The sequence below is a fragment of the Ochotona curzoniae genome, unplaced genomic scaffold (assembly GCF_017591425.1).
Source record: "Ochotona curzoniae isolate NIBS_2020 unplaced genomic scaffold, NIBS_Ocur_1.0 contig_4369, whole genome shotgun sequence".
In the NCBI taxonomy this organism is placed as follows: Eukaryota; Metazoa; Chordata; class Mammalia; order Lagomorpha; family Ochotonidae; genus Ochotona; species Ochotona curzoniae.
The window spans coordinates 1-13,518 of NW_024466253.1; the positions used below are offsets into that span (position 1 = coordinate 1).

Genomic DNA, 13,518 nt, shown 5'->3' on the forward strand with positions numbered 1-13,518 from the left:
CCCTGGCCCTTATTTCTCATCTTTGGTAATCATCCATCAAACTGCATGAACTGATATCTTATTGCTGTTCTCCCCTCAGCTCAGATCAGTAGGTCACTTTCTCATTTGAATATTACAAATGAATCTTATAATAATCTGGATCCTGGATCTGTCACTGGACATTTCTGAGGTCTGATTTGTCACCTGGGGAACTGTTGCTGTTTGCCACACATCAACCTCATCTAAACAGTCTGACATCCTGTTTCTAAAAGTGATGGTCTGTGCAGCCACAGCAGAGGGATTACAGCAAGTTCAGTGTCTTTTCTTTCTGGCATTTTGTTTTAAAATTGTATTAGGAAGATTACAGAGGTACATATTATATATCCATATACATATATTATACAAAGATAAATATATAATAGATGGACAGGTAAAGATCATGCATCTTCTGGTTACTGCTCCACATGCCTACAGCAGATGGATTTGGACTAGCTCAAAATCAGGAGCCATGAACTTGAACTCAGTTTCCTGTGGGAAGCACAGACCCTATCTTGAGCCATCAGCTGCTGACCTCCAGGGATGCATTAACAAGAACCTGGATCACTGTGTGTATGAGATCAATTCTAAGCACTGGAACATGTGCTAACCCAGTGCATCCCAGTGCCACCCCTGAGCACACCCTATGTGTCTGGTGGCCAGTTGTATGTGTTTCTCTGAGAAATACCCATGCCAGTCCTTTGTCCTTGTTTTAGTGAAGCTCTGGTTGCTAAGTCCCATAGATGTTTGGCCATGAGCCTCTGGCCCAATGTGGGATGTGCAGACGCTTTCCCCAGTCAGGAGGCTGTCCCTTGGCTCTCTGGCCTGTTTCCTCTGCTGCAGGAGCTGCTCATGTGGACACAGCCCCCGGGTCTATTTCCCCCATTGCCTCTGGGTTTGGGATCTTATGGGAAAAGTCTGTTCCCCAGTCCCCGCCAGAGTGTGTCCCTCTCCACGTCCTTCTGCCAGGTTCCAGGCGCAGGTGTGACACTTATGGCTTCAGTCCACATGGAGATGCTCAGGGGTGGGTGAGGCTTCATGCCAAGTGTCCCCTGGGGTCTGGTTCTCCAGTGCGACTCACTGATGACAGTGTCCTTCCCCGCTGTGGGTGTGTGTGGCCTGTACAAAATGTATTTCACAAGGATGTGGTTACTTTGGAGTAAATAGAGAATGAAGTAAGCAGCAGCAGAAAGCAGCAGCCAGCATTAGGCTCCTGCAGGAGGTCGCTGTTTGGGGCTGGGTCCCGGATGTGCTGCCTGGGAGTGAGCAGCAGAGGCAGTGCTACTTCCTCCAGCCCTGGCTGTTCAACCCCTGGGGCAAGAGGGGCTGATCTTCTCCCAGCCTGAAGTTTCTGTTCTGGAGAAATCCCTAGGTGTTCCACACAAGCTGTTTGATTGGTGAAGATATGATCCCCAGGCAGGTGCTATGAGAACAGAATGAAAGAGGACGGGCTTGCCCTGGCCAGCAGGAAGGAGAATCCACAGTTTCCTTGGAGTTGTCCTGCAGTGCTGAGGACAACAGAGAAGAGAAGCTAAAGGAGAGAGAGTGTGGCAGGGCGGGGAGCTGTGTCCAAGGGGAGAAGATCCCTGTGGCCAGGAATGTGGCAGGGTGCTTTTATTAGTAGATGTTTAGAATTTCTATGTAATGCTAAATCAAAACTCATATTTGTAATACATTAAGTGTATTACAAATGTCAACAGCAGCCTGCGTCTGCTCTGAGTGGTTTTGGGAACTCACTCATCAGACACTGACAGGAGTCTCCTATGTGCAGGTCTTGGTCTGAGTGCTTGGCAAACAGCAGGTGTTCCTGTCCACTGATCCTCCATTTGAACAGGATTGGGTAATGAAGAAGAATGATCATGAGGTGCATTTCACAATGCTGTGGACAGTGATCAGTCTACAGAGGAGAAGAGAAATGCAGCAGGAGTCTGGGGGCTGGTGGTGGCAGGGCTCCAGTTTTCCATGGGCTGATGGGTGAGCAGACTCCCAGGTGGGAAGTGTCCCTGAAGCATCGAGGCAGAAAGGTCCCATGGCCTGTGGAGCCCAGGCCCTGTCTGCTGGGTGCAGAGGCCATGTGTGCACTTTCTGATTTCTCTCTTAGTCCCTGCTTCTGGGGAAAGCCCAAGAGTTCTCAGCTTCCTGTCCCCCTGGGTGAACCATGGGTCAGGTGGGCCAGGATGGGTCAGGCTCTTGGTCACTGTCCTTGGCTGTGGGATGGGCACCCTAGGCATGTGTGGGTCTTTGTGAAGTTGGCTGTGCACACAAGGACATTTCATTCTGTTCTCAGAGACACCTACCCTCCTGAAACCTGGGCGGGTTTGTGTGTGTGTAGACAGAAATCAGCCTCCAGGGGGCCTGGGCCTTTTCTTCCTGATCCTTCTCCTACACCCCAAGCCTGTTGCCAGTGTTTTCAGTTAACTGTCTCACGGGTTTTTTTCCTCTATTCCATGGGTCATAATCACTGTGGATGTGTTCTGATTTTCTAAAAATAAATTTCTTCTTCAGGTTTATTACTAGAAAGACAAGGAGATAGGGGGAAAAGAGAAAATGAGAAACAGAGAGCTTCCATCTCTAAGTACAGTCTTCAGACACTTCTCCCCAAGTGGCCACAGCAGTTGCAGTCAAGCTGATCCATACCCAGGTTCTTCTTTGGAGTCTGCCACATGAGTTCAGGGTCTGCTTTCCCAGGCCAAAAGCAGGGAGCTGATGGGAAGAGAAGTCAGGACAGCAATCAGTGCCCATAAGGGATCCCGGCAGATGCGAGGTGAGGATTTGGCCACTAGGCTATTGCACTGAGCCCAGATCTTGGGTCTTTTCATTGGTGTTTTATCTATGGTTTAAGCTAAGGATTCCATTTCTTTTATTTACCTTTGGCCTGTGTGTATCCAGGTTTCTGAGAATCATTCACCTAAAAATGCACTGACTCTTTGAGGGCTCTGCCTCCTGTTTGTTCCCTTGCATCCTTCCCATTCTGAACCCTTCTGGGGCCACACGCTCCCTGCCCCCAATGGATTCAGGATGTGCCCTCCCAGGGGAGCAAGCTTCACTTCCTCACCTCCTCACCAACTCTCCTTCCTGCTTGAATTTCCCCAGGCTCTCTGGCAGAAGGTGCCCTGGCCTCTGCAGCCCCTGCCTTCCACTTCGGTCCTGCTGTGCCCTTGTCTTCCTCCCTGTCATCAGGGCCACCAGAGCTTCCTGTCCTGGCAGAGAGCTGAGCCTTCCCTCTGGATTTGTCTGAGTTGGCCTGAAGATGGGGTTCCTGCGGGGTGGACAGGTGAAGCTTCTCAGTGGGCATAGGGAAAGGGAGGAGTCACCACGGGCGAAGCAGACGGGTTTTCCCTGCAGGAAACGTTGTCTGAGAGACCAGGGCCTTCAGGGATTCCCACAGCGACTGGGAGCCCTTCCACTCTCAACCGTGGGTGGTGCGGGCAGCCTCAGCTCTCAGTCCGGCTGTGCAGATCCCGCAGTCCTGGGTCGTTGAGCAGGGCATCCCTGGCCTGTGGGCCCGGTGAGCTCTGGGACACCTGCTGTGACCACCTTGCTGCCACAGGGAGTCAGGGACTCAGGCACCCACGGTCACCACCCGGGTCTGCATCTCTGTGAGGACTTAGCCCAGTTGGTAGAGCAGGAAGGGGCAGCGCTGTCCCTCTCACTGTCCCTCTCCCAGTCCTGCCTTCCAGGAAGCACAGGGGGCATGGTCACCCTCTCACAGGCCCTGCCCAGGCCTTGGCAGAGTCCCCAGTCTTGAATGTGACCTACAGTGCAGCCCTGGAGGGCTTTGTTGCCACAAGGACTTCTTATTGGAAACACTTATCTTGCTTTGCACTTGAGGGCATGGAGCCTTGGACCCCAGCGGCCCTGCTGGCCCCAGATGCCCTGCCCGATGAGAGGGAGACCTTCCATGTGTGAGGAACACTAGGAAGCCTGGGTTGGGCAAGCTGAGGTTCAGCTGTTCCAGGGCCTCGGTGGGGCATCAGGCTCTCAGGCAGTGCACTGTGGAGCCACAGGGCAGCTCTGGACAAGGCGGGGTGGGCTGGTCACTGCCTGGCAGGGGGAGAGGGGGAGGTCAAATCCTTGTCTCTCCTGCACACTGAGGCTTTGTTTTCCAGTCGCCAATTGCCCGGCTGCCTGGGCACTTGCTGCTCCTGCTATTGTAGCTGCCATTCCTCCTGGGGTCATCTGCCACAGGAAGTCACCTCTGGAGACCCCAGGGGAGCCCTGTGGGAGTGGGGAGGTGGGAGCCTCTCTAGGGGGGAGTCCCATGGCACTTCCTCCAACACAGTGGGGAGGGGGCCCAGTAAGGACTGGGGATGGAAGTTGGGGTCTTTGTGAGGGAAACAGGAGCCATGTCTCTCCCCACAGGCTCAGTGCAGGCAAAGTCAGGGTGGTGCCAGGGCCCTGGAGGTCAGACTGAGTGTGGGGTAGTGACTCCAGCATCCCAGCAGCCAGGCCCTGACCTCATCCTGTGTGTCAGACTGTATGTCCATCGCCTCTCCCCACCGCTGCCCAGGGGCCTGGCTGAGCCTGTTGCCAGCCTCCAGGTAGTCAGGGCTGATTGCCTCCTTAAGAGGCTGCCTGAGAGAGATGGATGGGGAGATGGCGGGGTGGGGCGGCGGCAGGGAGAGGGTGTTGTTTGAGCCAATGTAGATCCAGTGTGGGGCATGGGCCGGGTGTGGATCAGGGCCATGGGCCAGGGCCTCTGTGTGGGGCCTCTCTTCCTGCGTGGACTGCTCCCTACACTCTCTCATCCATCATCAGGCAGCATTGTGGCCTGGGTACCACAAAAGGATGCAGCCCATATGTCACAGCCAATAGACCCCGTCAAGGTAACACCCCCAGAAGGTCAGGGCAGCTGTGAGGTGTCTCCTGCTCTTTCCACGGCCTCTCCCATGGAGGACATGTCCGTTCAGTCTCCTGTGGCAGAGCATGCAGTGTGGGAGGTATTGTCAGGATTCCTGCTCCAGTGTTGGTGGCCTTTACAAGCCCACCTCTCAGGGTACAGGCCCCCTAAGGTGTCCTCCATCCCCAGGGCTGTGAGCAGAAGAAACGGATCGGGAACTCAGTGTGGAGATCCCTGACTGGGAGGGTGTCTGTGCTGCGGGTGGCCATGGCAGAAACCAGCTGAGAGCATGGAAGGCAGGCAGAATCCCCCAGTCTCCATGGGAAAGAGGATCCACTGAGGGTTGTGGGCTGGCTGGGTCTGTGCTAGGGCAGGGCAGGATGGCCGTACTGTCCCAGGCCTGCAGCAGCCTGTTTGTGAGCCTGTTGGCAGGGGCAGATAGACACAGTGCAGCCTGGAAGGTGGCAGGGTAGTTCGGCAGCCCCCTTGGCCTGGAGTGTCTCGGTCAGTGCAGTCCAGGTTGCTGCTCTGGGCCTCTAGTGCCTCAGCCTCCTGCTGGGCTCTGTGGGGGGGGGGGGGGAAGGCTGGGGAGAGAGAGGTGGTTCAATGCAGCGAGAGGGCAGGGCAGGATGCAGAGGGCATGGCACGTTGGAGGGGCCCCAGCAGAAGGAACCAGTGTGACCCTCTTTGGGTCGGAAGGACATGTTCAAGGCCCTTGCGGGCGTGTGAGGGTTGCTCTTGGATCTCATCCTCCACCCTGCAGCCCTCAGCTCCTTTGCTCTGTGGTGACAGTAATGGCAGGGTTCCATGTGGACAGTGTTGCATGAGAATAGCCGTGGCTGACAAAAGGGGGTGATGCAAGTGCTTGTGGGTCATCAGTATCCTCCCCACAAGGGCTACATGTGAGTTTTGAGTGACTGAGGGAGGGGGAGGTCCTGAGGGGATAAAATTCCTCTCTGGAACATTGATGCTCTGTCCTGCAGTGTGTGAGCCTGTCTGTTTCAGATGACCAGCAGGTGGCGCCATGAGCCCATGCCAAGAGAAATCCAAGCTAGCAGGCCATGCTGTCTACTGTGTCCCCTGGTTCCACTTGAGGCGGCCTACCATCTGCAGAGAGGGACCTGATCTCCTTCCCCCCATGCTGTGGTCTCACCAACAATATCCTGAGCCCTTCTACTTCCTTATTTCCTAACTGGAAAACAATAGGGAAAGCATTGTGGCACATTGGGTAATATAGTTTCCTGCAATGCTAGGACCCCATATGGGAGCCAATTTGTATTCTGGCTACTCCACTTCCAATCCAGCTCCCTGCTTGTGGCCTGGGAAAGCAGCAGATGATGGCCCAAGTCCTTGAGCTCCTGAACCCACATGGGAGACCCTGATAAAGCTCCTGGCTCAAGGCTTCAGATCGGCTCAGCTGTGGCCAGTGTGGCCACTTGTTGAGTGAACCAGCAAGTGGAAGAATCTTTCCATCTGTCCTTTTCTGGTTGCAAATCTGCCTTTAAAAAAATGCTTATTTAAAAAATCTTAAAAAGCAAAATAATAATAATAATAATAATAATAATAATAATAAAGATGCCAGCCTGGGATACAGTGTGTTTATTTTTTTTTTCAGTGCAAGAAAATAATCTTTAATAGATTTTCACTTAAACAGATAGCAAGCTCAGAGTCTGGTTTCTTTTAAAAAAAAACAGGCTTCAACAATAATTTTAAAAAAACCTTAACTGCACAGATATTTTGGTCACTATTATAAGTTTAAAGGGCACGAAAGCCAGCAGCATAAACAACATGAAGGTAATGACTGAGAATTTTTTATGAGCTCAATAACATAGATCACTGCATTAAACCCTATCCTTACATTTTCTAAATCTTTTTCTTCACTGAACAATTACCATTATTCTGTTTTTTCCCACACATCAACCTTATCCAGATATTTCTGACATTCCCATTGTAAAAGTGATGGTCCGTGTAGCCAGAGCAGTGGGGATTATAGCAAGTTCAATGTAATTTCTTTCAAGTATTTTGTTTTAAATCCTTTCTAGGAAAATTTGAGATACATATTATATATACATATAAATATATAATACATAATAGATTGATAAGCAGATGAAGATCATGTATCTTCTGGTTACTCCCTCACATCCTGCAGCATATGGACCTGGCTAGGCCAGAGTCAGAAGCCATGAACTTGACCCAGGTTTCCCCCATGGATTGCACAAGCACAAGGCTTCAGGCATCACTGACAAAACCAAGGGGTGCATTAGTAGGAAACTGGATCACTATGGAGGTGGGATCAATTCCAAGTACTGGACATGGGGTAACCCAGCACATCCCAGTGCCACCCCTGAGAACATCCATGTCAGTCCTTTGTCTTGTTTGTTGAAGTTGTGATTGCTGAGTCCTGTGGATGTTTGGCCATGAGCCTCTGGCCAGTTGTGGGATATGCAGACACTTTCCCAATCTTGGCTCTCTGGCCTGTTTTCTCTGCTGCAGGAGCTGCTCACATGGACGCAGTCCCTGGTCTGTTTCCCCCATTGGCTCTGGGTTTGTGGTCTTATGAGAGAAGTCTGTGCCCCAATTTCTACCAGAGTGTGTCCCTCTCCATGTCCTTCTGCTAGGTTCCAGCTGCAGGTGTGACTCTTACGGCTTTGGTCTACTTGGAGGTGCTCAGGGGTGGGTGATGCTTCATTCCAAGTGTCCCCTGTGGGGTCTGGTTCTCCCAGTGCCTTGCCCTGCTGTGGGTGTGGCTTTGCACAAAATGTATTTCACAAGGATGTAGTTACTTTGAAACAGAGAATGAAGTAAGCAGCAGCAGAAAGCAGCAGCCAGCGTTAGTCTCCTGCAGGAGGTTGCTGTTTGGGGCTGGGTCCTGGATGTGCTGCCTGGAGTGAGCAGCAGAGGAAGGTGCTGCTTCCTGCAGCCCTGGCTGCTCACCCTGGGGCAGGAGGGTTGGGGTGGCTCCTGGCCTGAAGATTCTGTTCTGGAGAAATCCCTAGGTGTTCCACACAGGCTCTTCTGATTGATGAAGATGCAACCCCTGGGCAGATCTTATGAAAATGTCATGGAAAGAGGACAGGCTTGCCCTGGCGAGTAGGAAGGAGAAGCCACAGTTTCCCTGGGGTTCTGCTGCTGTGCTGAGAGCAAGAGAGGAGAGAAGCTAAAGAGATAGAGAGTGTGGCAGGGTGGGGAGCTGTGTCCAACGAGAGAAGGTCCCTGTGACCAGGAGTACAGGTTACTTCATTATTGAACATTTACAATTTCTATCTAATGTTACATTATCAACTGTTATTTATAATTGGCTAAAATCCCCCAAATGTCAATAGCAGCCTGTGTATGCTCGCGGTTCACTGTGGGAATTAAGTCACTCATCAGACATTCAACGGGGTATCCCATGCACATGTATGATTGTGAGTACTTAACAAGCAACAGATGTGCCTGTCCTTTGACCTTGCACTTGATTCAGAGCAGGTAATGAAGAAAAATTATGATCAGGTGCATTTCAGAATGCTTCAGGTGGTGATGCATCTATAGAGGAGAAGAGAAGTGCAGCAGGAGTCTGGGGGCTGAGTGGGGGCAGGGCTCCAGTTTTCTATAGACTGATGGGTGAACAGAGACTCCCAGGTGGGAACTGTCCCTGGGGCATCAGGGGCAGCACAGTCCCAGCAGATGGAGCAGCCTGTGCAGTGGCCTCTCCAGCACAAGGCAGCTTTCCCATAGAGACCAGGAGGGACCAGATGCTTCATCCCTCAGGACAGGAGGAGGAGAAAGGCTGCATCACTTAGTGGAGGGTGCTGGGTAAATGCACCTGGGTCAGAAGAACCTGGTGGGATGTAGGATGAGAGTCAGGGACCCATAGACACTCCTGAACAGACATGATTGTGAGCAATAATCTAGTCCTTGAGGTTCACTGTGGTCAGGAAATCTTCCTCAAGCACCACAAACCTGTCAGGTGACCCTCAGAGCAGGTAGCGCGGCCTTGTGGAGCCCAGGCCCTGTGTGCTGTGTGCAGAGGCCATGCATGTGCTTCCTGATTTTCCCTTAGTTGCTGCTTCTGGGGAAAGCCCAACAGGCCTCAGCTTCCTGCTCCGGTGGGATGAGCCATGGGTCAAGGCAGGGCAGGAGGCATCCAGGCTCTTGGCCACTGTCCTTGAATGTGGGATGGGCACAGTAACATGTTTGGGTCTTTATGAAATTGGCTGTGGACACTGGAGACTTCCCTTTGTTCTTAAGGACACCTGCTACCCCTGAGGCCTGATTGTATGTGTGTGTGTTTGACAGAGTCAGCATCCAGGGGAGTCTAGTTCTTTTCCTCATGTTCCTTCTACTCTTGCAAACCTCAAGCTTGCTGCCAGTGTTTTTCTACTGTCTGGCTCACAGGTGTTTTTCTCCATTTTAAGGGTTACCATCACTGTGGATGTGCTCTGTGCACATATCTTTTTTATTTAAAAAAATAATTTTCTTCTTTGGGTTGATTATCTAAAAGGGAGACAGGTAGAAAAGAGAAAGCAAGAAGCAGATGGAGAGCTTCTTCATGCACCCACAACACCCGAGGCTGCCAGGCAACATGAATGCCAGGCAATGGCATCTCCATCTCCTACAAGGTGAGAGGGACCCAATGACGTAAGCCATCACTGTGCCTCCCAGGGTGCACCTGTGCAGGCAGTTGGTGTTGGGAGCTGAGCTTGAGCCTGACCCTGCCCAGGCAAACAAGTTTGTTTTGTTTTGTTTTGTTTTGAAGATTGGGTCCAGTGTGTTATTCCAGTGGCTAAAATCCTCATGTTGAATGTGCTGGGATCCCATATGGGCACTGGTTCTAATTCCAGCTGCTTCACTTCCCATCCAGCTCTCTGCTTATCACCTGGGAAAACAGTGAAGGACAGTCCAAAGCCTTGGGGTCCTGCATCCACCTGGGAGACCCAGAAGGGGCTCCTGTGTCCTGGCTTCAGATTAGCTCATCTCCTGCTGTTGCAGCTACTTGGGGAATGAATCAGTGGCCAAAAGATCTTCCTTTCTTTTGTATGTATATCTTATTGTCCAATAAAAATAAATGAATCTTTTTTAAGATTTTATTTTTTATTTTTATTGTAAAGGCAGATCTGATTTGTGGAGAGCAGAGATAGAGAGAAATATCTTCCATCTGCTGGTTCACTCTTCAAATGGATGCAACAGCCAGAGCTGAGCTGATAAGAATCAATAGCCAGGAGCTTCTTCTGGGTCTCCCAAGTGGGTGCAGGGTCCCAAGGCTTTGGGCTGTCCTTCACTTCTTTCCCAGGTCACAAGCAGAGAGCTGGAAGGGAAGTGGAACAGATGGGACATGAACTGGTTATTTGGTTATATATATATATATATATATATATATATTTGAGATTCAGAGGGGGAGGAAGCTGGTGGGAAGATTATCCCAGTGTTTTCCTCTAGCTGTTTTTAGTTTTGCTGTATTTTAATTGTTACCAATGAAAAAATGGGATGACAAAATTTCCAGACAGAACATATCAAAAACAAGAACTGAAACACTGGTAATATTTCATTTGTCTTCTGACACTATTTCTCAGGACAAAAACAGTGACATGTGGTTTTACAGAATTTGAAATTTGTAAGTCAAAAATGGTTTTAAAAATTCAACTTAGGGAGCTACAAAGCAAAATATATATATTATATATATATACATATATATATATAATAGTATCCAAATTTCAAGTGAAGTTCCAACAGTAAGTATGGCTGCTGTTCTCTCCCAGTCATTTCTCATAAAAGGCTGGCTGCATCATAGCAATCTTCCGTACTCTCCCTCCAGCGAGGCTGCTGCATCAACAAACTCCCCCGGTTACCTCAACCTCAGCTGAAGTGTCGAGCAAGGCGGGCAGATGTATAGTCAGCACGAAGCTGTACGAAGGAGTGAAGGATGTTCTTGTCCAGATTAGCAAGTTGTTCTCCTGAGTAGACCTGCTTTAAATTATCGGGGGCCACTACCAGAAGATTGCAAAGTGCATGCAGAGTATCAAAAAGATGTAATACCATCGGAATCTTGAAGTCTTTGACACACTTCCTATATTCAGCTACATCACAAATTGCTAACATGCCACCCATGCAGCTGTAGGAGTACTGTTGAAGATTTCATAAATAAGTCGATGAAAACGTACTCCAAGTTCCATCAAAACTGTGTCCACATTCTTCCCATCCATGGAATTTTTAATCTTTTCCACTTGTTTTCTTACATAAACACAGACTTTTACACAGGCATTAGTATACTGAATCAACACATTGTTTTCATCTTCTGGCTTAAAGTCTGTTTTCTTCTGTTCCGCAGCCAGAATGTGCTTCATCTGTCCAATCATGCAATTTAACGTCCTATCAATACCAGTATCCAATTTCATCTCCATTTGTTCAATAATTTCTTTTTTCTTCTGAAGGCATTCAGATAACTTGGGAGAAGAGCTTATCAGTGGCATGAGGTGATCATTAAACTGCTTGTCAAAAAGATGAAAAACAGTATTGGCCTGCTGCACAACATCCAAAAAATAGAGATTTGCACTCCTAGAATCTGAAGAAGGAATCCCAGCAAGTCCTGTTTCCAAAGCATAATCAATATGCTCAATGCATAAAAAGTCCACAAGAATGGTAAAAATTCTAAAGGCATTCCTTGGTAAATCAGAAGGATCAGGGAGCCGATGACATCTTTCAAAGGCTTGTTTGGTTTCTTGTAAGAGGTTAACCCCCACTTCCTGGGACAGGAAAGTTTCCCCATGAGTATCAATACTTGGCCCCAGTGTTAAGTTGGTACGTTGTCTAATTCTTTCTTTCAAATCCTGAATACCTCCTGTGCCAATGGATCTCTTCTGGTGATTTTTTGAATCATAATACCGCTGCAGGATCATAGCACTTCTGCTTTTCAGATAGCCAGTCTCCACTTCAATATAGTTCTCCAAATAGGAAATGAAAATGGATTTGATAAGCTTAGACAAGAAAGTCTGTTTATCAGTACCTAAGTTAAACTCCATCAACTTGCTGGAAAGACTGGTGGTTCTTGTATATAGATCGTAGAGGTTTTTTAGATACTGTTCTGCATCAAATTTCCTACATTCTTCTAACTGGTCTTTCACAAAACTCTGTAGTTTGATTTCAAACACGTTCTGAATGAGCTTAGCAAGTACTGTTTCTGGATTACTAAAGATATCTCCAACTTGTTTGTTCACTCGCTGACAGAGTATTGCCGCATCTTCAAATACATCATTTCTCAAATAAGTTCCCTCCTGGCACTGCTTTATATAATGGGAATAACCCTTAAAATGAAGTAAAACTGCTGCTACTTCTCTCATTCTGGAAATTTCACCTCTTCTTTGAGCATTGGTAAATTCCTGAATCAGTTGGCATTCTAAATCGTGGTATTTACTTGCAATTTTGGATTTCACTTCAGAAAATCTATCAAAAGGTAACTCCTGGGCAATTAGATGCAACTTCTGGATGATGTCTGCCGCCTCCTTTATCTTGTCAGAGTTTGTAAAAACATCAGATTTCAATTCTCCATCTAGAAACTCATTAAAATACTTCATCAGCTTCTGCGCCTCCACTGCCCGCTGTCTGGGGGTGTTGACTCACTCCAGCTGGTCTCCCAGGTGACAGACTTTGGTGTCCACATAGCTAATGTGCTCATCTAGTTCTTGGAAATGCTGAAAAGCAACCTGGTTGCTCTTCTGGAGCTCTTGCACCTTCTTGGCAAATTCCTTGGCTTCTTTCTGGCATTGTTGCTCTAATTTCTCCACTTTCCTTTGGATCCTTTCATCCATAATCTGGAGTTCCTGAATATGGTTTACAAATTCTTCTAGTAACCTTTTGGGATCAAAAGCTTCAGGCCCACCTCTAGAGCCTCCTCCTGGGGTTCTCCACACAAGGCGCTCAATGTACTCATCTGCCACAAAAGGCTCCTCGAAGAGCTCGGCCGTCGTGGCCATCCCGGCCGGCTGAGAGGCTCGGCCTGCGCTGCCCGCCGTCTTCCCTTCACATGCTGCGCCCCAGTGGCGCCGCGCACACGTTCCCCCGCTCGGCCTGGCGGCTCGGCGGCTCGGTGGCTCGGGCTCCGGGCCGCGGCGGGCTCCCCGACTCCTTCCCGAGCCCCGGCGCCACGGGAGAGCGGCCATGAAGCGGAGCCACAGACGCCTGTCAGCTGCCTCCCGGCGCCGCCCGCGCCGCTCCCATCGTCACCGCCTCACACGCCGGAAGTGGAGCTGCGCGCCGCCCGGGAAGGCGGTCGGGAGGGGGCGGGCGAGCGTCGCGGGTGGCGGGGCCCACCGAGCCGGGGCTTCGCCCAGACCTTTGGTCTTTTTATTTCTTTATTTTTTTTTTGGAATTATTATTTATTATATTTTTGACAATCTTTACATAGTAAATTAGGGTAAAAAGGTTCAAGGGCTATAAGAAAGTGGGTAAGACTATTATTTCCATATTGTTTCCTTCATGTTTAAAGGGGGATATTAAGGGAGAAGGCCCACCCAATTTCCCACCCTCCCCAGGTGCCGGATGTAGGGTATGCTTTGAGGTTCTTGCTCAGGTGGCTTTGATAGTTCACCAGTTATGAATCGCTGCCAGTCTCGTCACTCCAAGCACAATGAGGTCGTGGAAGAATCCACTAATTGACATAGTCCATCATAGAGTCTCCTTTTGCCCCA

At 49.5% G+C, this 13,518-nt stretch overlaps 1 protein-coding gene across 1 annotated transcript; it reads right to left on the reverse strand.

Annotated features, from left to right (window-relative positions):
- Positions 1–10,291: 10,291 nt before the first annotated feature.
- LOC121160159 (exocyst complex component 5-like) lies at positions 10,292–12,862 on the reverse strand. The gene is given in 2 exon segments (XM_040985810.1): positions 10,292–10,968; positions 10,971–12,862. Coding segments are annotated over 2 exon segments (2,112 nt in total). The 5' UTR covers positions 12,805–12,862; the 3' UTR covers positions 10,292–10,690.
- Positions 12,863–13,518: the final 656 nt, after the last annotated feature.